At 39.3% G+C, this 24,578-nt stretch overlaps 1 protein-coding gene across 1 annotated transcript in view; it reads right to left on the bottom strand.

Annotated features, from left to right (window-relative positions):
* Positions 1-24,578, bottom strand: part of ACADL (acyl-CoA dehydrogenase long chain) — a 51,719-nt gene that overhangs the window by 26,037 nt on the left and 1,104 nt on the right. Inside the window, 5 exon segments of the mRNA XM_087424513.1 lie at positions 5,103-5,169; positions 9,785-9,949; positions 19,615-19,752; positions 22,291-22,443; positions 24,043-24,112. Coding sequence (XP_087280639.1) covers positions 5,103-5,169; positions 9,785-9,949; positions 19,615-19,752; positions 22,291-22,443; positions 24,043-24,112 — 593 coding nt within the window.

The following is a 24,578-nucleotide window of genomic DNA, read 5'->3' as shown; positions in this document are numbered from 1 at the left end:
TGTATTTTAGAAAGAAGATGCAGATGAGCAAAAGGAATCTGCTCTAAACGCACTATACTATTAAAGTCTTTGTACTTTCAGACTTGACTTTGTACTTCAGATTTCAGTGTTTGAAAAGGCATAGTTTCGATTTTCATGATGGGTGGTCTACTTCTTTCCAAATGGTCTAAATAAGGAAGACACTGATTCAGGAGGGATAAAACAACAAACTAAATAAGAGATATTAGATTATCAAGTGATATTTATTCAGAAAACAAATATATCCAAAGCAAATATTAATACTTATCTTCTCGTTCTACATCTTTCCTGGGTCGTCTCAACCACTTCCATGGCTTTAGTTGCCATCTGTATGCTGATGACTCCAAATCTTTATCTAAGTCAAATTTCTTGCTAGGTTCCAGACCTTTATACCAACCTGCTTCTGGAGAGTTCCACCTGATACTCATGGGCAGAACATATTCCTTCCCACCTCTACCTAATCCTGAATATCAACCGATTTTCCCTATCTCAATGAACGGAGGCAATAAATCATGTCATCATCCTGCTTCATATTCAATTTGACATCTAGTTCTCTCTAATCCATTTCAACACTTTTTCATTCTACTCACTTCCTTTCACTTCCATTGCCATATCTTATTTAGGGCCCTCATCATTTATTGCTTAAGTTCCTACAAATGATCTCTCTGCAGCTCTGTTATCCATCATGATGTCAGAGAGATCTTTCTAAAATGCCATCTGATCACACCACTTTCACATTCTAAAATCTGTGAAGAGCTCCACATAAATACTAAACCTCATCAGGGCATATAAAACCCATCACAAACTGGCACTAGCTTACCAGTCCTGCTATCTCTTGCCCCACTTTTCCCTCATTCCCTTTCCTCAGGTCAGCTCTACTGAATTACTTGCTGTCCCTCATATTCCAAGGTCTTCCTTACCTATGGGTCTTTGGAAATCTTGTTTCCTTTACTTGGGAGGCCCTTTCCCAACTCTGCTAGGATGAATCCTACTCGTCCTGGACTAAGTTCAGACATCACCACTTCCAAAAAGTCTTCCCAAATTCCCCAGGCTGGGTTGAGTGCTCCCAAAGCACCTGAATTTACCATCATCTTAGCACTTATCAAATTGTACTCAAATGATCTATTTTTGTCTCTGTCCCTTTGAAATAGTAGAGGTATCAAATGGTGTTGGTTACACTTATCACCTAACATCCCTGCCCTTTATAAGAAGATTTATGCTCTAAGATCTATAGTGCTGATACTTACAAATAATGGGAAATGGGCCAATGATGTAGTGTTACCTACATGACAGCAAGCGAAGGCAGTGGTGGTGGCATGGTTATAAGTGACATAACAGTAAAAGATCCCCAACATCTCTCTGTACTAGGAGCTCCTTAAGGGCAGGGACCATTTCCTAGTCATACATCTATCCTCGGTGCTTAGAATAGTTTGGCATATAGGAGGCCTCAAGGATGTTTGTTGAATAAATGAGAAAAATATATTCCTCAAAAAAATTCTATACGTCATGGTTAAAATATTTTTCTACAGTGTTGCTTCATTATTCCACTCCAGCTCAAAAACCCTCCAGGTCTCTCAATGTCCTACCTTTCTAAGATAATAATGACCATTTGTGTGGCTGTCACAGGGGAGTTCCTGAAATGGTGCTTTTTTGTTTGTTTTCAATCTCTCAGCATCCAGGAATTAGTACCTGTATGCTCTAAATCCATGGTCTTGGACATGTATTAACTATAGATAACAAACAATGAGATGGGAAGGAAGAGAGGAGCAGTCTATAGGACAAAACCTGTTCACTTTAACACTCTGACACTCTGACTTTTAATAGGACTGGGATTATCCCTACCGAGGGACATCACTTTTTCTTTTTGGTATTTATTGCCTATAATATAAGCTCATTGTAGCTGTTGTATAGATAGCATATTGTTATAAAGAAAAAGAAAAAAATATTCATTTTCACTTAAATATTAATATGATCTTTTCACTTAATATAATTATTTTCCTATACCATAATAAAAACTTTGTGTCAAAATGGTGCATATTAGGTCATCTTATTGATGTACTATTTTTACTTACTTATTCCTTTTAAATATTTTGTCATTCCTAATAGAGTTTTAGAAATACAGTCAGTGGTACTTTCCTGCCTGGTCCCCATAGAAGACTGTGTGGAAATTAATGAAAGAAACCTTAACTAAATTGCAATCAGGAAGGTCTACAGGGGGAGCACTTATGCCCTATCACACATCATAAACTACAACAAACAGGAAGAGAGACACTTGTATCTTCAACAGGAAGTAAAACTGCTTTACAACTGAAGGAAGATTTCTCTCCCCACCTGGCAACAGCTCAACCAATGAGAAGTCATTGCCACCCTTACCTGTTACTTTCCCCCAATGAACTTTCTTTTAAAACAGCTCCTCTCTACTCCCCCTTTTGCTCTGTAAAAGCAGCCCCCTTCATTGTTTGCTGGATTTGCCTACGGTTCACCACAGCATGCACATTCTGAATTGCAATTCTTTTGGTTATTCCCAAATAAACTCATTTTGAGGATAAAATAACAGGTGAACTTGCTTTTTAAGTTGACAACTGTGACTGAGCAGATTGGGTCTGCTTAGAAAGCTGCCGTCAGGGGTGCATGTATCTTTACGCATTGGTGTTTTCACATTCTTTGGGTAAATACCCAGCTGTGGAATAGCTGGATCATATGGTAGTTCTATCCTTGATTTTTTGAGGCATCTCCATACTGTTTGCCATAGTGGCTGCACCAGTTTGCACTCTCACCAGCAGTGTATGAGAGTTCCCTTCTCTCCACATCCTCTCCAACACATGTTGTTTCCTGTCTTGTTAATTATAGCCATTCTGACGGGCGTGAGGTGATCATTGCAGCGTTATTCACAATAGCCAAGACTTGGAAGCAACCTAAGTGCCCATCAAGGGACGAATGGATAAAGAAGATGTGGTATATATACACAATGGAATACTACTCAGCCATAAGAAACGACGAAATCCAGCCATTTGTGACAACATGGATGGACATTGAGGGTATTATGCGAAGTGAAATAAGTCAGAGGGAGAAGGTCAAATACCGTACGATTTCCCTCATTAAGTAGTAGATAATAACAACAATAAACTAACACACAGAGACAGAGATTGGATTGGTGGTTACCAGAGGGGAAGGAGGGAGGGAGGAGGGCGAAAGGGATAATTCAGCACATGTGTGTGGTGATGGGTTGTAATTAGTATTTGGGTGGTGAACATGATGTAATCTATGCAGAAATAGAAGTATAATGATGTACACCTGAAATTTATACACTGTTATAAACCAATGTTACTGCAATAAAAAAAAAAAAAAGAAAGCTACAGTCATAAGAGAGTATGGTCCCCATTTCACTTTTGACCAAATTCTCTACTCTTCTGTCAAAACTAGCCCTCTGTGTGCAGAGTTAACTGATTATATATCAGAGTGAGCACTTGTTTATTATAATCTTCAGGATGAATAATTTAGACTAATATTTCTTTGTGTGTGTGTGTGTGAGGAAGATTAGCCTTGAGCTAATATCTGTTGCCAATCCTCCACTTTTTGCTGAGGAAGACTGGCCCTGGGCTAACACCTGTGCTCATCTTCCTCTACTTTATATGGGATGCTGCCACAGCATGGCTTGACAAGCAGTGCATCAGTTCACTCCCAGGATCCGAACCAGTGAACCCCAGGCCGCTGAAGGGGAGCATGAGCTCTTAACCGCTACGCCACAAGGCCAGGCCCTGGAGTAATATTTCTTAAAATATATTTGAAAAACACCAGTGACTCAAGAGAGTCTATAAAAAGAGAATTTCCAGGCCAGCCCCAGTGACCTAGAAGTTAAGTTTGGTGTGCTCTGCTTCAGTGGCCCAGGTTCAGTTCCCAGGCACGGATCTACACCACTCATCAGAGGCCATGCTGTGGTGGTGACTCACATACAAAGTAGAGGAAGATTGGCAATGGTTAGCTCAGGGTGAATCTTCCTCAACAAAAAAAAAAAATAAAGAGAATTTCCTAGGGCATAAGAGCTACTGTATCCAACTTTTAGAGGTTCACAATGCATATCAGCATATCAAAGAGTGAGAAGTTGTGCACATTTTCCAAATTTACTTGATACCACAGATACTGTTTTTCTGCATAATAACTATGAAATTAGATTATGGAATGGTCTTTAGAACTGGGCTGCCCAAAATGTGTTCTTCAGACCAGTGTCAGTCCACAGATGTTATTAGTCCCCAATAGCACAAGTGCAGAAATTGAGTGTTTAGAAAGTTGTACAGCAATTTGACAGTGCCACAGCATTTAAGCTTATGATTTAGTAAATGCAAAGGAATGAATCTAAAACTAATTAGAAAATTTTTAAAAATTTAAAAGAAAACAAACAAAACCTAGTCCTTCACCAGGCCTAGAAATACATTTTCAGGAAGACTTCCTTAGTGTAGGAAAAGAGCATCTTTTCTTCTCTTAGCACTCAGTCAACAGCAAATATTTATTGTGTATATACCAGACACAGTTTTAGGTAAAAAAGAAACCTCTGCCATCAGTGATATTAGATTCTAAGGGATATATTTATTCCTAAGCCCCTGTAACTTGAGGGGCTTTCCAATTGATGTGACTCAGAAGGACTGAAAGGCTCTCAAATTCTATCAAAGACATATTTCTCACCTAAGATCTTTTGAAACTCTTCTTGATATTTACAAGAAAGTCTTTCCCTCAATTTGTCATCAACATCAAGCTTGATAACGATTAACTATTGCTTATCCTGTATCTGGACAATATGAGCCTTACCTTCCCCTTTTCTGGTTTGATAAGGACTGTGTGGAAGCTAAAACATTTTCCGAGTCAGTGAGGGAGCAGGCAAAATGGAACACGGAAGAGGAACAGATCTCATGTAACAGAAGCGTTGCAAAATTCTTACTCTCTCCAAAGCAAAACAGCTCAATTTCTGTGTAAACTCAATTCCTTTGTGAATCCCTAGATCTCGTAGAATCAATAACGAGTAGTCTTTGAGAGGGTATTACCCAGGGCGTGACTGCAGGGAAGGGCTGGGGAAGCCCCTCTTCACACACCTTGCTCCCACTGAGAATCCAGTCACTTCCATGCTTTTTGGCATTTGTTCTCACTCCTTGCAAATCACTGTAAATGGAAAAAAGGATGAAAAATTCATTAATTGGTAAAAATTGAATTACGCAAATGTTGTTATGTAAGCACATATGTAATGTAATAATTCAAACTGGTTACACCATTCTAAAAATTGGTCTTTATCTAATATTAGGAATGTTCACATAAATGCACTGAAAAATCATGTCTGATGTTTTATATTCTAGACCATGCATACAAATGGATATATGATTAAGATTACACAAATTAGTCAGCCTTTATAGAGCATAACAAGGCCCAACTAGCATTCAAGACCCCCAAATTGGACTCAGATTACACTTCTAACAAGCCTGCTCTAAAAGTAGAATAGATTATTTTCCTAAATATAAAACAGACAAATATTCACAATTAAAATATGAAAAGTATAGACAATATTCCAGACAAAGGGGAAAAAGGATTTAAAAAATAATTTTACCTCCTGGAATGAACATTTTAAAAATACACCTTCCAGTATTTTTCTATGGAAACAGACACACACATATATATATATATTTATAAAATTGGAACCATACATATGATTTTGGTATCTTAATGTTATCTAATGTTTTTCTATAAGATAATTTTTATTAGCAGCATAGAATTTCATTGTATCAATTTATCATGATTTGATTTTTTAAAACAATCTCCTACTACTGAACACTTAGGTACCTTCCAATTTTCATAAACATCCTACAATGAATAGCACCATGTATAAATAGTCCACATCATGTATTACTGTGAAATTTTTCTGGTTCTTCTTCTTGTATATGCTCTTTATATTACATATCCCATGGCACTTTGTTTATCGCTTTCTGTTTCAGGCTGAATAGTGACCCTCAAAGAGAGCAGGTCCTAATCCCTGGAATGGGTCACTGTGACCTGATATGGAAGAAGGGTCTTGCAAATGTAATTAATTCAAAGATCTTGAGATAGGGAGGTTATCTTGGATTATCTGGATGGGCCCTAAATGCAATCACACATGTCCTTTTGAGAGAGAGGCAGAGGGAGATTACACAGACTGAAGATCAGGAGTAAGGTGACCATAGAGGCAGAGACTGAAGTGATGAGACCACATGGCAAGGAACGCTGGCAGCCACCAGCAGATGGGAGAGGCAAGGAATGGATTCTCCCGTAGGACCTCTGGAGGGGGTGTGGCCCTTGATTTGGGCCCATTGATACTGTTTTTGGACTTCTGGCCTTCAGAACTGTGAAAGAATAAATTTCCATTGGTTTAAGCCACCGACTTTGTGGTAACTTGTTCCAGAAGGTATAGGAAACAAACACACTTTCCTACAGCATTTCCCTGAATTTCAGTTATTAATAAAAAGACCTCCTCTTTCCTACTCACTCCACCCACCAGACTTGAGCCTTTTAAGGACACAGTGTATATCAAGATCATGTTTATATGCCCCTCACCTAGCACGTGCTTTGCACACAACAGCCACTCAATAAACACTAGTTGAATTACATTATTAAAAATGCCAAGTGTGCAGAAAAGAGTTAATACAGCAGGCTTCAGGCTGCTATCCTTGGAAATGTCTGATTACAAGGTTGGCTCCAGGCTGGCATCTGAGAATTTGGATTTCAGGAGAGTTCTCCCCATTCCCAGAACTGGTAAGAGTGGCTCACTGTGCCTCAACTGTTTGTACCAATAGTATGGTTTATGCTGAACACCTGCTTTCCTTCTGGCAATATCAACTTATGGTGCACACTAAGCAGAAGGCGCCTGTGTGACCAGCCTCCAATAAAACCATGGGCACTGAGTCCCTCAGAGTCTACCCTGGTGGGCAACATTCCACATGTGTTGTCACAACTTGTTGCTGAAGGAAGTAAGCAATCCTGTGCGATGCCATTGGGCAAGGACTCTTGGAAACTGCTCCTGGTTTTCTGCGGATTTCAATCCATGAGGCTTTTCCTTTTGCTGGTTTCTTTGTACCCTTTCACTGTACTAAATTATATCTGTGAGTACAATTATATGCTGAATCCTGGGACTCTTCCTAACAAAATACTGACCCTGAGGGGGGTCCTGAGGACACCCGGCATTAGAATCAAGGCCACCTATTTGAAAGACAAGTTAAATGACAAAAATCTGTGACTCAGTCTGTAGCCTGGTTTTCAGCAAAAGGATGGATGCTTATAGGAAACATTTTAAAGCTTCACACTGTTGTATTCTAATATAATTTTCACCATAAACCAGTATGAAGTATCAGGTACTAATACATGGTTTATTAAAATAATTCTTTTATACAGGGACATATCAAAGGTAACAAAGGTAATGACATAGCTCAGTTTGTGGATTTTTAAAAAAACTTTTGAATGGTAAATATTAAATAACAAAAATGGCTTTAAAATATACCACTTAGTTTTGCCAAGAATTCAGACCCTCCCAATAATCCCATTAAGTAAGCGTCATTGTCTCAATTTCACTGATACAGACATTGAGGCTCAGAGATTATGCCCACAATCACACAGCGAGTGTCAGAACATCAATCTGCTCTATGCGCTTGGTTAAAGTATTTCATTTCTCATTTTCTGTTTTCTCCTTACATAGGGCTCACAATACCTCTATATTTCATACAGGTTATCGGGATGGCCAAATAAGAAAACCAGCCTGAAAGCATATGAAATGTTCCAGGATCATGCAAATGTACTTAAGTGTACATCATGGGGTCTCCTGTGTGTGTGGCAGGGGAGGGCCAGCAAAGCCCTGGATCTTCTCCAGCGAGCTCAACCTCTTTCTGTGAAGGCCAGATCAAAGCAAGAACACAGGAAGGGCCATGCCACCTCTGAAGTCCCATCTTCTTTATTCTTCCCTCCCACATGCTTTCTCTCCACTTCTCACCATAATCCCTCAACACCCTAATCCTCTCCTTCCCGAGCAGCTTTCTCCACTCTCTCGGCCCCTTGGCTTGTCTCTCCAAATATCAGACTGATCTGCTATCCTTCCGCTCCTCTCAGCAACCTTCCAAAAAATCTGCCTCTTTTCTCCACCCTCATTCTCGGCTTACTTCTTAATTACATGTACCTAACCACAGATAAGGACAGAGAACTTAAATAAACAAAAATCCAAGAAGCCTCTGTGTGTGTGCAAGTTGGGGATAAATCAAACTCTCTCATTTATTCCGTGGCCTCTAGATAAGAGCTAATACTCAGTGGCTTGGAGCTGGAACATTCTGATCACAGAGCTAAGATGATGCAATCAGAATATTGGGCACTCAGCCAGTTATCTCAGAGAATTATCTTAAAAGCAAAGGAAGAAGATTAAATTCCTACTTCTTACAGGTCACAATTTTAGGCAAAAGAAGTAAAAAAGGCCTTTTATTTTGGCAAAATTTAGTATCAGTATTGGCTTGTAATTATAGATTTATATCTGGGAAAGATAAATACAATTTAAGCATACTGCCAAGTGACACTATAGAATATTAAGACATTTAAAAACAAATTGCACTGTCAAAAAAGAAAATTTAAAACATTAGGGCCTGACTTTTGCAGAAAGAAGTCTTGGCTTTTCAGTCACTCCTTCTGCCACGTCTTCAAGTTCTTCCTCTGCACTGCCTGTTCCCTGTTGGCCCGTAGGGCACTGCTCTCTTTACCTAAACCATTCCCTTACTGCGCCCGCCTGTCCAACTCCTGCCCCCCGTCTACACTGCCTTTCAGCACCCAACTCTGAAAAGGATCAGTCTGTGTTCTCAATACCCATCTCACTGCCTTCCATAGTGACTTCTGCCCCTCCTCTCCACGGAAGTCCCAATCAAAAGATCCCCAGGGGTCTGCCATGACCTTTTCTCGGTTCTCATCTCTGTGGCCTTGACATCACGAACTCCTCACTCCTGTCCTATTGCCTTTACAAACTCACTTCCCCTCGCGCTCATGACAGAGCACTTGTCAAGATGTCCTTCAAACTCAGTCCTTCTGTCTCTGTTGCTACACCCTGTACAGTTCCAAATGACACAAGACACCCGAGGTTTCCTCCTTGGTCTCCTTTCCATCTTTTCCCTTCGCTCTGTTCTTGCATGACTGGTCCCTTCTCATTCGTCAGGTCTCAGCTTAAACATAACCACTCTTCGGAGGCCTTCTCTGGTGCTCCTGTCTAAATTTGCTTTTTCCTTCCCCACCAAAAGCATGTGCACCATTAGTCTCTAGCATAGCACTTAGTTTCCTTCACAGTACCCATCATAATCTATAATTCAGAATATATCCCTTTGTGTCTTGTCGTTCTCCTCAATAAGCACAGGACCTGCAACTGTTTTATTGACTGTATACCTGGTACACTGAAGGCATTTACTAAGTAACCATCAAATGACTGAATAAATGATCTTACTCAGTCCCATAGCTTCAATTCCTGCTTGTATATGAATGGCTTTTAAAACCTACTGCCGCCCAGTCTGTCTCGAGTTCCAAATTCACCTTTTTAACAGCCTGCTGGCCATTTCAACATGCATGTCACACCACATCTGAAATTCATCACTCCCCAAATCCAACTCATATCCCACCATTTTATTTTCGTTACCCTGTGTTAATATCTCAGTTTTGTATAAAGCAAGTACTGAGAAAATACTTGCTGTTAGACCATTGCTTCCAAGACTTCAAAACCAATGGAATGCTGAGTTACCATCCAGCCCCTGACTCTGTCGTTGCTATGGCACCAACACATTTGCCCGCCGTCATCTGGGGGATGAAGTGCTGAATCAGTTCTTCTGAGCTGTAGTCTACAATATAGGGCATGACAATATGTGAATGAAGACTAAAACCTGGGCCTCTACAATTTGAATGTGCTCTTAGAAAGAAAAAAAGAAGAAAATTTAAAGCACAAAATAGTTTTCTTATGTTTTTAGTTTCTTTGATTTTTTTTTTTTTAATATTTTGTTTATTGCAGTAACATTGGTTTATAACATTGTATAAATTTCAGGTGTACATCATTATACTTCTATTTCTGCATAGATTACATCATGTTCACCACTCAAATACTAATTACAGCCCATCACCACACACATGTACCGAATTATTCCTTTCACCCTCCTCCCTCCCCCCTTCCCCTCTGGTAACCACCAATCCAATTTCTGTCTCTATGTGTTTGTTTATTGTTGTTATTATCTACTACTTAATGAAGGAAATCATACGGTATTTGACCTTCTCCATCTGACTTATTTCACTTTGCATTATACCCTCAATGTCCATCCATGTTGTCACAAATGGCTGGATTTCATCGTTTCTTATGGCTGAGTAGTATTCCATTGTGTATATATACCACAGCTTCTTTATTCATTCGTCCCTTGATGGGCACTTAGGTTGCTTCCAAGTCTTGGCTATTGTGAATAACGCTGCAATGAACACAGGTGTGCATGTATCTTTACGCACTGGTGTTTTCAAGTTCTTTGGATAAATACCCAACAGTGGAATAGCTGGATCATATGGTAGTTCTATGCTTGATTTTTTGAGGAATCTCCATACTGTTTTCCATAGTGGCTGCACCAGTTTGCACTCCCATCAGCAGTGTATGAGAGTTCCCTTCTCTCCACATCCTCTCCAACACATGTTGTTTCCTGTCTTGTTAATTATAGCCATTCTGACGGGCGTGAGGTGATATCTCATTGTAGTTTTGATTTCCATTTCCCTGATAGTTAGTGATTTTGAACATCTTTTCATGTGTCTGTTGGCCATCTGTATATCTTCTTTGGAGAAATGTCTGTTCAGGTCTTTTGCCCATTTTTTAATTGGGTTGGTAGTTTTTTTGTTGTTGACATGCATGAGTTCTTTATATATTTTGGAGATTAAGCCCTTATCAGAAGTATGGTTTGCAAATATCTTCTCCCAATTGTTAGGCTGTCTTTTCGTCTTGTTGATGGTTTCCTTTGCTGTGCAGAAGCTTTTTAGTTTGATGTAGTCCCATTTGTTTATTTTTTCTATTGTTTCTCTTGCCTGGTCAAACGTGGTGTTTGAAAAGATGTTGCTAAGACCGATGTCGAAGAGCGTACTGCCTATGTTTTCTTCTAGAAGTTTCACAGTTTCAGGTCTTACATTCAAGTCTTTAATCCATTTGGGGTTAACTTTTGTGTACGGTGTAAGGTAAGGGTCTACTTTCATTTTTTTGCATATGGCTATCCAGTTTTCCCAACACCATTTGTTGAAGAGACTTTCTTTTCCCCATTGTATGTTCTTGGCTCCTTTGTCAAAGATTAGCTGTCCATAGATGTGTGGGTTTATTTCAGGGCTTTCGATTCTATTCCATTGATCTGTGTGTCTGTTTTTGTGCCAGTACTATGCTGTTTTGGTTACTATAGCTTTGTAGTATATTTTGAAATCAGGGAGTGTGATACCTCCAGCTTTGTTCTTTTTCCTGAGGATTCCTTTAGCTATTCGGGGTCTTTTGTTGTTCCATATAAATTTTAGGATTCTTTGTTCTATTTCTGTGAAAAATGTTGTTGGAACTTTGATAGTGATTGCATTGAATCTATAGATGGCTTTAGGAAGTATGGACATCTTAACTATGTTAATTGTTCCAATCCAAGAGCACGGAATATCTTTCCATTTGTTTGTGTCTTCTTCAATTTCTTTCAGAAATGTTTTATAGTTTTTGGTGTACAGATCTTTCACCTCTTTGGTTAAGTTTATTCCTAGGTATTTTATTCTTTTTGTTGCAATTGTAAATGGGATGGTATTCTTAATTTCTCTTTCTGCTACTTCATTGTTAGTGTACAGAAATGCAACTTATTTTTGTATGTTGATTTTGTATCCTGCAACTTTAGCATATTCGTTTATTACTTCTAAAAGTTTTCTGGTGGATTCTTTAGGGTTTCCTATATATAAAATCATGTCATCTGCAAATAGTGACAGTTGCACTTCTTCCTTTCCAATTTTGGATCCCTTTTATTTCTTTCTCTTGCCTGATTGCTCTGGCTAGGACTTCCAGTACTATGTTAAATAGGAGTGGTGACAGTGGGCATCCTTGTCTGGTTCCTGTTCTTAGAGGGATGGCTTTCAGTTTTTCACCATTGAGGATGATATTAGCTGTGGGTTTCTCATATATGGTCTTTATTATGTTGAGATACTTTCCTTCTATACCCATTTTATTCAGAGTTCTTATCATAAATGGATGCTGTATCTTGTCAAATGCTTTCTCTGCATCTATTGAGATGATCATGTGATTTTTATTCTTCATTTTATTAATGTTTTGTATTACGTTGATTGATTTGCGAATGTTAAACCATCCCTGCATCCCTGGAATAAATCCCACTTGATCATGGTGTATAATCTTTTTAACGTATTTTTGTATGCGATTTGCTAGTATTTTGTTGAGGATTTTTGCATCAATGTTCATCAGTGATATTGGCCTGTAATTTTCTTTTTTTGTGTTGTCCTTGTCTGGTTTTGGTATCAGGGTAATGTCAGCTTCGTAGAATGAGTTAGGGAGCTTCCCCCCTCCTCAATTTTTTGGAAGAGTTTGAGAAGGATAGGTATTAAGTCTTCTTTGAATGTTTGGTAGAATTCACCAGGGAAGCCGTCTGGTCCTGGACTTTTATTTTTGGGGAGGTTTGTGATTACTGTTTCGATCTCCTTACTGGTGATTGGTCTATTCAAATTCTCTACTTCTTCTTGATTCAGTTTTGGAAGGTTGTATGATCTAAGAATTTATCCATTTCTTCCAGATTGTCGAATTGGTTGGCATATAGCTTTTCATAGTATTCTCTTATAATCTTTTGTATTTCTGAGGTGTCTGTTGTAACCTCTCCTCTTTCATTTCTCATTTTACTTATTTGTGCCTTCTCTCTTTTTTTCCTGGTGAGTCTAGCTAAAGATCTGTCAATTTTATTGATCTTTTCAAAGAACCAGCTCTTGGTTTTATTAATTTTTTCTATTGGTTTTTTGGTCTCTATTTCATTTATTTCTCCTCTGATTTTTATGATTTCCCTTCTTCTACTGATTTTGGGCTTATTTTGTTTTTCTTTTTCCAGTTCCTTTAGGTGCATTGTTAGATTGTTTATTTGAGATTTTTCTTGTTTGTTGCGATAGGCCTGTATTGCTATAAACTTTTCTCTTAGAACTGCTTTTGCTGTATCCCATAAATTCTGGCATGTCTTATTTTCATTTTCATTTGTCTCCAGGTATTTTTTGATTTCTTCGTTAGCCCAGTCATTGTTCAGTAGCATTTTGTTTAATCTCCACGTATTTGTGGGTTTTCTGATTTTCTTCCTATAGTTGATTTCTAGTTTCATACCATTGTGGTCAGAAAAGATGCTTGGTATTATTTCAATCTTCTTAAATTTATGGAGACTTGTTTTGTGGCCTAATATGTGATCGATCCTGGAGAATGTTCCATGTGCATTTGAAAAGAACGTGTATTCTTCGGTTTTTGGATGGAATGCTCTGTATATATCTACTAGGTCCATCTGTTCTAGTGTGTCGTTTAAGGCCAATGTTTCCTTATTGATCTTCTGTTTGGATGATCTATCTGTTGGTCTAAGTGGAGTGTTAAAGTCCCCTACTATTATTGTGTTACTGTCTATTTCTGTTTTTATGTCTGTTAATAATTGCTTTATATATTTAGGTGCACCTACATTGGGTGCATAGATATTTACAAGTGTTATATCCTCTTGTTGGATTGTTCCCTTGATCATTATGTAATGCCCTTCTTTGTCTCTTTTTACAGTTTTTGTTTTAAAGTCTATTTTGTCTGATATCAGTATTGCTACCCCAGCTTTCTTTTCATTGCCATTTGCGTGGAGTATCTTTTTCCATCCCTTCACTTTCAGTTTTTGTGAGTGTCTTTAGGTCTGAAGTGTGTCTCTTGTATGCAGCATATATATGGGTCTTGTTTTTTGATCCAGTCAGCCACCCTATGCCTTTTAATTGGAGCATTTAGTCCATTGAGGTTTAAAGTAGCTAGTGATAAGTATGTACTTACTGCCATTTTTTAACTTTTTTTTTTTCTCAGTGTTTTAGTAGTCCTTCTCTGTTCCTTTCTTCTTCTATACAGAATTGATGGTCACTTTAGTTTGACCTATGTCTGAAAGCTGTACTCTTTAACTCCCCTCCTCCCTCTTTTTATGTTTTTGATATCATATCTAACCTCTTTTTTGTGCATTTGTATCCATTACGTTCTAATCATGGAAATAGATAATTTTTCCTATTTGTGGTCTTCTCCTTTGCCCTTAAATCAGTCCCTTTAACGTTTCTTGTAGCACTGGTTTCTTGGTGACAAACTCCTTTAATTTTTGCTTATCTGGGAAAATTTTGATCTCTCCTTCCATTTTGAATGATAACCTTGCTGGGTAGAGTATTCTTGGCTGTAAGTTTTTTCCTTTTAGCACTTTAAATATATCATGCCATTCTCTTCTAGCCTGTAAGGTTTCTGCCGAGAAGTCAGCTGATAGCCTTATGGGGTTTCCTTTGTATGTAACTTGACATTCTCTTGTGGCTTTCAGGATTCTCTCTTTATCTTTAATTCTGGACATTTTGATTATGATGTGTCTTGGTGTGGGCCTCTTTGGGTTTATCTTGTTTGGGGCTCTCTGTGCCTCCTGTACCTGGATGTCTGTTTCCTTCCTTAGGTTAGGGAAGTTTTCATCTATTATTTCTTGAAATAGATTCTCTGCCCCCTTGTCTCGCTCTTCTCCTTCCGGGACACCTATAACACGGATGTTAGTGCGCTTGATGTTGTCCCAGAGGTCCCTTAGACTGTCCTCACTCTTTTTAATTCTTTTCTCTTTTACCTGTTCACCTTGGGTAATTTCTTCTAGTCTTTCGTCCAGCTCACAGATCCGTTCTTCTGTATCCTCTACTCTGCTTTTGAGACCCTCTAATGAATTTTTCATTTCCAGTATTGTATTCTTCATTTCTGATTGGTTCTTTTTATATCTTCCATTTCTTTGTTGACATTCTCACTGAGTTCATCTATTCTTCTCCCCAGATCAGTGAGCATCCTTAACACTCTTAGTTTGAACTCTCTGTTGGGTAGGTTGCTCATTTCTGTTTCACTTAGTTCCTTTTCTGGGGTTTTGTCCTGTTCCCTTACTTGGAATGTATTCTTTTGCCTCCTCATTTTGCCTCTTTCCCTGTGCTTGTGTCTGTGTATTAGGTAGGTCAGCTACGTCTCCTGCTCTTGGATAGGTGACCTTATGTAAGTGATGCCTTAGAAAGCTTCCAGTGTGCTTCCCTCAGTTCTCAATGTTCCAAGGGTGACCCCTATGTGGGCTACTTGTGTCCTTCTGTTGTGGCCTGTTTGCTGTCCCTGTAGGCACCCAGGGAGGCCAAGTTATGCTCCTGGTCAGCTGTTGTAATGCTCAGCTGCTTGTAGTTGTTGTGGGCCCTTCAGTCTCTTTATCAGGTGTGGGGAGCCCCAGCACAGTTGGCTGCAAGTTCTAATACCACATTTGTGTTGCAGTATTTATTTTAAGTGAGTGGGCCCCCAGCGTGGCAGGTTGTTAGGCTCAGGGCCTTACAATTGCTGTAAGCCTCTAGCCTATTAGGTCTCTTGTCAGCTCTCTGAGGATTGCAGCTGGGTGGGGCTGGCCTCAGGCACAGGAGCACCCAATCCTTTCAGGCTTTGGAAGGTGGCGCAAACCTCCTATGTGGGTCTTTGAAAAGCACAAGTCTTCTGCAGCTGACAAACCCTGCCGCCCACAGGTCCACACACACAGTCAACACAGTCCTGCCCCGTGTGCGTGCCCCGACCTTCCCAAGCGCACCCAGTCTCTCCCCGGCAGGAGCCCCACATGCTCCGCCACCGCCCCACACTCTCCACTCGCTCCTTGTGCACACCCTGCCCCGATCAAGTCAGCTCAGTTGCCAGGCTGCAGAGAATTCAGTCACCAATCTATGCAGGCCCACACGTTGCCTGAGGGCTTGTTGTTGGGTGGGGCCAGTCTCTAGGGTGGGCTGCCTGCCCTGGCTGAGCTGGATTAAATCGGTGCTCTAGTGGGTGGGGCAGACCCTGGGCTAGCTGGCCTCAGGGAGAACTCCAATGGCGTCTGTGTCAGCATGCTCACACCAGGCCACAACAATGGCCGCCGCCAATGTCCCAGCCCCCTGAGAGGTCTCACCCCTCACCAAGATGCACTCAGGGCCTATTAGGTGAGTCTCCTGTCACCAAAGCACTGTGCACCTTTCTTTCTGGTGATTTTAGGATGCTTTCTGAAACGGGTGAGTTTGCGTGCGGGCCCTTTAAGAGCCGGTTTTAGTTTCTTTGTGAACCGGGTTTTCTGGGGGTGCTCCCCAATGCTTTAGTAGCAGGCACAGTCAGATATTATGCTGCTGGTGTCGATTGTGCTGGGTCCACAAAATGCCCACAGCGGGGGCGCTCCCCGGCTCAGGGCCCCGCGCCTCCAGGGAGGGTGCGTACCTGTGAGCTGCTCCCGGCGGCCGTGACGCTGGCGGCTTGTGAAGGCGGCGTTTTTCCTCTCCAGAAGGGAGTCTCTGCCTCTTCCACCTCAGTTAGGATTGTCCGTTGTTGCAGGAGTTCCTCTCATCCAGTTTTCAGTTCTGTCTCAGGGGTAATTTTTCCACGAGTAGTTGTAAATTGGCTGTGTCCACGGGAGGAGGTGAGTTCAGAGTCTGCTTATGCCGCCATCTTGACTCCACCTTCTCTAGTTTCTTTGATTTTCAATTAAAAAAAACAAAATATTAAAGATCTTGTGTGACAAGATCACATTGTGTGATTATAGCCTGTCTCCCCCCAAAACGTCTGAAGTTCCTGAAGGTTTTCTCTCTTTGTTTTTACTATTCTTTTAATTTATGTCTCTAATGTAATAATGTACTCTAACAGAGCTCAATTAAGACTTATTTAGTGAATTAAAATATAAAACATTTAAAAATATTAATCACTTACGACTGTATTACCCCAACACAGCAACTATTTTCATCCTGGCAAATTACTTTGCCATAAGGATATTTTCTAATATAGCTGCAGTCATGGTGTAAATTTTGTACTTACCTGTTTTGTTTTTAAATTTTATGAGGGCTGGCCCCGTGGCTTAGTGGTTAAGTGCGCACACTCCGCTACTGGCGGCCCGGGTTCGGATCCCGGGCGCGCACCGACGCACCGCTTCTCAGGCCATGCTGAGGCCACGTCCCACATACAGCAACCAGAAGGATGTGCAACTGTGACATACAACTATCTACTGGAGCTTTGGGGAGAAAAAAAAAACAGGAGGAGGATTGGCAATAGATGTTAGCTCAGAGCTGGTCTTCCTCAGCAAAAAGAGGAGGATTAGCATGGATGTTAGCTCAGGGCTGATCTTCCTCACACACACACACACAAAAATTATATGAGATGAAAAATATCCTATTTTTTATTTTTATTTTTTTAGGATTTTTTTAATTGTGAAATTTTTGTTGTATATTATTATTTATCAGTCACCATATAAGTGCATCCCTCCATGCTTGTGCCCACCCCCCACCCCCCTAGCCCCTGGTAACCACCAAACAGTTCTGTCTGTGCGTGTGTTGGTTTATATTCCACATATGACTGAAATCATGCAATGTTTGTCTTTCTCTTTCTGGCTTATTTCACTTAACATAATACCCTCCAGGTCCATCCATGTTGTTGCAAATGGGACGATTTTGTCTTTCTTTATGGCTGAGTAGTATTCCATAGTATATATATATCATATCTTCTTTATCCACTCATCAGGCGAGGGACACTTGGGTTGCTTCCATGTCTTGGCTATAGTGAATAATGCTGCGATGAACATAGGGGTGCATAAACCTCTTTGGATTGTTGATTTCAGGTTTGTTGGATAGATACCCAGTAGTGGGATGGCTGGATCATAGGGCATCTCTATTTTTAATTCTTTGAGGAATCTCCATACCGTTTTCCATAGAGGCTGCACCAGTTTGCATTCCCACCAGCAGTGTATGAGGGTTCCCTTTTCTCCATAGCCTCTCCAGCATTTGTTGCTTTTTGTCTTGGTGATTATAGCCATTCTAATGGTGGTGAGGTGATATCTTAGTGTGGTTTTGATTTGTGTTTCCCTGATGACTAGTGATGTTGAGCACCTTTCATGTGCCTATCAGCCATCTGTATATCGTCTTTGGAGAAGTGTCTGTTCATTTCCTCTGCCCATTTTTTGATTGGGTTGTTTGTTTTTTTGTTATTTAGTTGTGTGAGTTCTTTATATATTATGGAGATTAATCCCTTGTCAGATATATGGTTTGCAAATATTTTTTCCCAGCTAGTGGGTGCCCTATACATTTTGATCCTGGTTTCATTTGCCTTGTAGAAGCTCTTTAATGTGATGAAGCCCCACTTGTTTATTTTTTCTTTTGTTTCCCTTGTCTGAGTAGACATGGAATTCAAGAAGATCCCTTTATGGCTGATGATGAGTAGTGTACTACCTATATTTTCCTCCAGGAGTTTTATAGTTTCAGGTCTCACCTTTAGGTCTTTGATCCATTTTGAGTTAATTTTTGTGTATGGTGAAAGAAGGTGGTCTACTTTCATTCTTTTGCAAGTGGCTGTCCTGTTTTCTCAGCACCATTTATTGAAGAGACTTTCCTTTCTCCACTGTGTGTCCTTAGCCCCTCTGTCAAAGATTAGCTGCAAAAAATCCTATTTTTTAAATCACAGTTGTCACAATAATATTCTTAAATAGCTGCAAAATATTACGAATTGCTTACATACTATAATTTACTTATTCATTCTCCCACTGTCAGACATTTAGATTGCTTCCAAAGTTGGGGGATTATGATCTAACATGACAATGATTACTGTACATAGCTGCTGTTTTTTCTATAGATTATTTTCTTAAAAAAAATTCCCCAAAGTGGCATCCTAGATCAAAGAGCAGTAGTATTTCCATTTTTTAAATGTATCCATATTTTTAATCCCCAAAGCATGTATTGTTCTAATTTAAATATCACCAATAGTATATGAGTATGTCACTTTCATACTTTCATACTTTCAGCAAACTTGTCAGCACTGGGTATTATGATTTTTCATTTTCACTAACTTTTGTAGATACACAAAATGATACCTCCAGGTTAATTTAATTTTTATTTGATTGGTAGTAAGGATGAAATTTTTTCATCTAAAAAAACCTACTTGCATTTCTTTTTTGATGAATTGGTTCAAATCTTTTGCCCATTTATCAACTGAAATCTTTCTTTGTTCTCATATATAAAACTTTTAGTATGTTTGACGGTAATATTTTTCCATTCTTCTGTTCTCTTTCAAATATCTTTTTAAAAGAGGAAAATTAACCAAATGGGTCAATTAGAAATGAAGCTATCTCCTTAATTTTCAACAGAACCTATTTTAGCAACTAAAAAAGGGATTTTCCTATCTTCCCACATTCAAAAAATGTGCAAGAGGATATGAGTGGTATAATCATTTTACAGTGAATTTTCAATCTTATACAAAGACTAGAAAACATTTTATTCATCATTTCAGAACAGTGAGCGGTGTGCTTACAAACAGGACTCAACTTCAAATGTCCCCATACTTACTGCTTCACCCAAACAACAGTGGCCCAGTACAAGTCCCCACCGATGCCTCCATGATGCTCTGCCACGTTGACACCGAGCAGTCCTTGTTTCCCACCTTTTCCCCAAAGCTCCCTACTCACTTCTCCAGCTTTCTCCCATCTGCAAATAGCAAACATTTTAAAATTAGAAAAACTTTCTTTCATGTTATTTAAATGGCGACAGTTTGAATTTATGAACGATGTTATGCTGGAATGCTCCCTTAATTTAAGGTAATTGTTGACAATTACCACACTCTCCTATCTGCCTCTGGCTCTTTTCCCATTCCTCCTTCTTCTTGTTCTCTTCCTTACTTCCTCGTACTTGCCACTTTCTTTCCCCGCCCCTACTCTTGACTATTTACTGGACCTGCACATTGCACCCACTGATATTCATGGGAGTGGTTTCTCTCAGCTGGTACTCTTAGGGTGCAAGTGTAGTTGTGCCATATGGTCATGGGGATTTGCCCAACCTGTCCTGTAAAGGCAACTGTCCTCTGCATATTTCCTTCAAGTGCTGAACGTGTGGAACGAGCACATATGAAGGCTGAAGAGCAGGCAAACTTATCACAGTTTAAGTGGAAACCCCAGAAGAGCAGAAGCATCTCACAGGACAGCTCTGTCAGACGAACTCCTGAAGACATTAGATTTTTGTAGGATTGTGCAACCTCTGCTTTTGTTCTTTAAAAATGAGAAGGAGGAAAGAGATGGCAAGCTGGAGATAGTTAAAGAATTTGAGAATTTTTGTGTTTTATTTTATTTTTTAAGTGGTAGTTAGATATAATTAATAAGATATGGGGTATTTGAAGATACTGATTATTTATTTATTTATTTATTTATTTATTTATTTATTTATTTATTTATTTATTTATTTATTTATTTTGTGAGGAAGATCAGCCCTCAGCTAACATCCATGCTAATCCTCCTCTTGTTTTGCTGAGGAAGACTGGCTCTGAGCTAACATCTATTTTCAGTCCTCCTCCTTTTTTTCCCCCAAAGCCCCAGGAGATAGTTGTATGTCATAGTTGCACATACTTCTAGTTGCTATATGTGGGACGCAGCCTCAGCATGGCCCGAGAAGCGGTGCGTCAGCGTGTGCCCGGGATCCGAACCCAGGTCGCCAATAGCGGAGCACGAGCACTTAACCGCTAAGCCACAGGGCCGGCCCTGAAGATAATGGTTAAAGGAAATACAGATACCTCAAGAAATTCTAAAAGAAAGAGTTTGATTATTGTGTGTTGCTTTGGTATATTTCGTGTATTGCCTAAAGTAGCTTTGGAAATATTTTATTATCAACCTGAAATTTGTCAACTTCTACAATTTTTACTTCAAGTCCTCATCAACAATTTTTCTGGAACAAAATTTAAAATTAGTAAAGAAATAAACAAAAAAGATTCACCTAGAGTTTAGTATACTACATTTCTTTTGTCTTTAAGAAGCTAGTTGCTTTTTACCAAAGATTAGTTAGGTATGGCATCAGAGTTTAGCTAGTGTTGATCATTCTTACAAAGAAAGTATTAATAAAAACTCAATGAAACCTATTTCAAAATAATTTTTTTTTTTTGTTGAGGAAGATCAGCCCCGAGCTAACATCCGATGCCAATTCTCCTCTTTTTTTGCTGAGGAAGACTGGCCCTGGGCTAACATCCATGCCCACCTTTCTCTACTTTACCTGGGATGCCATCACAGCATGACTTGACAAGTGGTGCATTGGCGTGCGCCCGGGATCTGAACCTGCAAAACCCGGGCTGCTGAGGCAGAGCATGTGCACTTAACCACTGCGCCACCGGGCCAGCCCTAAAATGATTTTTAAAAACCATCCTAATTGTAGTAAAGTATTGGCACTGAGTAAATTTTGGAAACATAGCAAAACCCTGTTTTAATAGAATTGCAGTTTTTTGGTCAGTAAAGTCTGTAAACAGTAATTAATTAGTTAATCAATAGATATCTCACCCAGTAATAAAAATACTTTGAGGTAGCCAATTGCCTACCAAGATTTCTGTTATGGTGTCCTTTTGAGCTTTTATGTATTTTAATTCATTCATAAAATAGAAAAAGAAAGAATATGAAATTGACTAATATTTTGCAGCCACTTAACCAGAGCTTTAAAAAATACTATTCTTAGATTGAGTTTCAAATTTTCAAATTTTCTTTTTTTAATTGAGGTGTAATTGACATATAAAATTATATTAGCTTCAGGTGTACAACATAATGATTTGGTATTTGTATATATTGTGAAATGATCACAATAAGTCTGGTTTAAACATCCATCCCCTTCCATAGTTACAAATTTTTTTTTTTCTTGTGATGAGGACTTTTAAGATCTACTCTCTTAGCAACTTTCAAATATACAATACAGTATAACTAACTATAGTCACCATGCTGTACATTACATCACCAGAACTTATTTATTTTATAACTGCAAGTTTGTACCTTTTGATCTCCTTCTTATTTTTGAATTGTACATTTTAAAAATAACTTATAAAGCTTTGAACTAGTTTAAGAGCCCTATAATCTTACTATATTATACTTAAGAGCAGTAAAAATGTTTAGAAAGCGCTAAACACAGTATTTTTTCTGCAGAACAACACACAGCATTCTAGGAAATGGCCCTTATTGTACTCCTAGCATACATGACTTTAAAGGAAAATGTGCCACTTACTCTGCGTGATGAGGAATCACTTCTTGAAAAATCTTCCTTACACTTTCCTGGAAAATGTCATGCACTGGAGAGAAGATTCTTCTAATTCCTATATCTGTTAATTTTTTAGCAGAAGGAGTTTCTAGATGTTCCTCCCCTCCAGAATGAGAACACCTTAAAATGTATATATATATTAAGAAAATTAAGTGAATTGTTACTCTTCATATCCAAATTAATGTCACTGAACAACATGGAAAAATCCTGATTTTTTTCCCCAGAGACACTTTAGAGGCAGGTACAAAGAGCCTGAAATTTGACAAACCTCTTCAAATGTGAGCACCCCTTTTGATAGGATCTACCTCACTTGGATGAGACTAAGAAGTAGTTTACCCTTATTCAACTCACTCTTCATGTCCAAATCCATAGAGAGGACATCATGCCTAGAACCAACCACATGTCTGAGTTGAGGGAAAATAGTGTTGTCACATGATGTGGATTAAATTATGTAAAATTTAAATATTACAATCGACGAATAGCGATAAGTTTTCACATCATGTACAATGTTTAAGATAAAGCATCCCCCTCAAATTAATATTTTATCCAGAATCATGCAATTTTAAATGGCGGGTGTATAAGATGTGAACTATGTTGATGTTATTGCTACATTACAGAGCCAAGCTGGCTGTCAATCAAAACCAGAATGCCCACCAATCTCTGGAAGGATCAGTATGGAATTATTCAAGAGATTCAGAAATCGACCCTTCCTTCCCCCTGACCCCACACTAAGCTTAAACCGAGACTGCTATGTAGTCCTTTAGTTCAATGGTCTTCAGATATCCCCCCTGGGGTAGTCTTGAAAAGACTTTGCAAATCCGTGTACCACTTTGTACATTTTCAAGCTCACATCCAAAAAACTTTTTATCTTACATTCAAATATTGCCAATGGATGTTTTTCTATTTCGCGTGAAATTCTGTTTGGGTTTCTCTCTTCTTTAGCTGAACCCTGCTTTTTTTTTTTTTTTTTTCCCAGTCTGTGTCCAGAAAAGATTTAGTCTTGTTTCTTAGCAATTAGGTTGTTTCAATCTTTTTTTGGTCCCTGAAATGGATTATTTTGTTCTAGTTTATGTATCTTTGCTTAATGCTACGGACTGAATTTTGTCCCCCCCAGATTCATACATTGAAGCTCTAACTCCCAGTGTGATTGTCTTTGGAGGTAGGGTTTTGAGGAGGTAATTACAGTTAAATGAGGTCATAAGGGTGGGGTCCCAATCTGAGAGAACTGGTGGCTTTATAAGAAGAGAGAGAGATCCATGCACAAGCACCAAGGAAAGGCCACGTGAGGACACAGGGAGAAGGCGGCCATCTACAAGCCGGGATGTGAGCCCTCACCAGGAATGGAATTGGCCGCACCTTGATCTTGGACTATCCAGCCTCCAGAAGGATGAGAAATACATTTCTGTTGTTTGTCACCCATGTGTGGTATTCTGTGATGGCAGCCTGAGCTGACTAATACACTTAATATACATTTTGTATCACTTTGCTTTAGGTTTAATTTTTATATGCACCTTTTAGTTGAGTTTTATTTAATACAATCTGAGATGTCTTTTAAGTGGTAACCTTCGGTTGTGAAGATTTCATACTACAATTTTTATAGCTGGTCTGCGTTTTGTCTTAGAAATATCTTCCTGGTTGCTACTCTGTCACCCAAATCATCATCTTTAACGGCTTCTTCATTCACTGAGTCAACAAATATTCTGAGTGCCTATTACTCACCAGGCCCTGTTCAGGTAACCTGGGATACACCAGCTAGCAAAGCGAAGACGCCTGTCTTCAGGCTTACGTTCTAGAAGGGGAGACTGAAAAATACTAAATGATAAGTAAAGAAGCAAATTATCTAAGTTAGAAGGTGATAAGCACTGTGGAAAAGGAGAGCAGGGGTCAGGGTGTGTGTCTGGGACGAGGCAGGGACAGAGGCTGCAGAATGAAATAGTGCAGTCAGGGTGGGTTAACTAGAAAAATGAGATTTGAGCAAATACTTAAAAATGACAGAGTTAACCAAGCAGATTTCTGGAGTAAAAGAATTTTAAGACAAGAATACCATTGGAACAAAGGCTGTAAGGCAGGATGGTATCTGACGTGTTCCAGAAAGAGCAAGGAGGCCAAGTGTGGATGCAGTGAACCGAACAATGAGAAGAGGAGCAGGGGAGGGAACAGGGAACCAGGACATGCAGGCGTCTTGGACACCACTGCGAAGTTACATCAAACAGACAAAAATTTACCTTATCCCATAATTGAAATGCTTGGTTCCA

This window comes from Ceratotherium simum, chromosome 37, assembly GCF_057802395.1.
Source record: "Ceratotherium simum simum isolate JZ-2026a chromosome 37, ASM5780239v1, whole genome shotgun sequence".
In the NCBI taxonomy this organism is placed as follows: domain Eukaryota; kingdom Metazoa; phylum Chordata; class Mammalia; order Perissodactyla; family Rhinocerotidae; genus Ceratotherium; species Ceratotherium simum.
The sequence above is the reverse complement of the archived record's forward strand: the minus strand, read 5'-3'. Positions and strand labels throughout refer to the sequence as shown.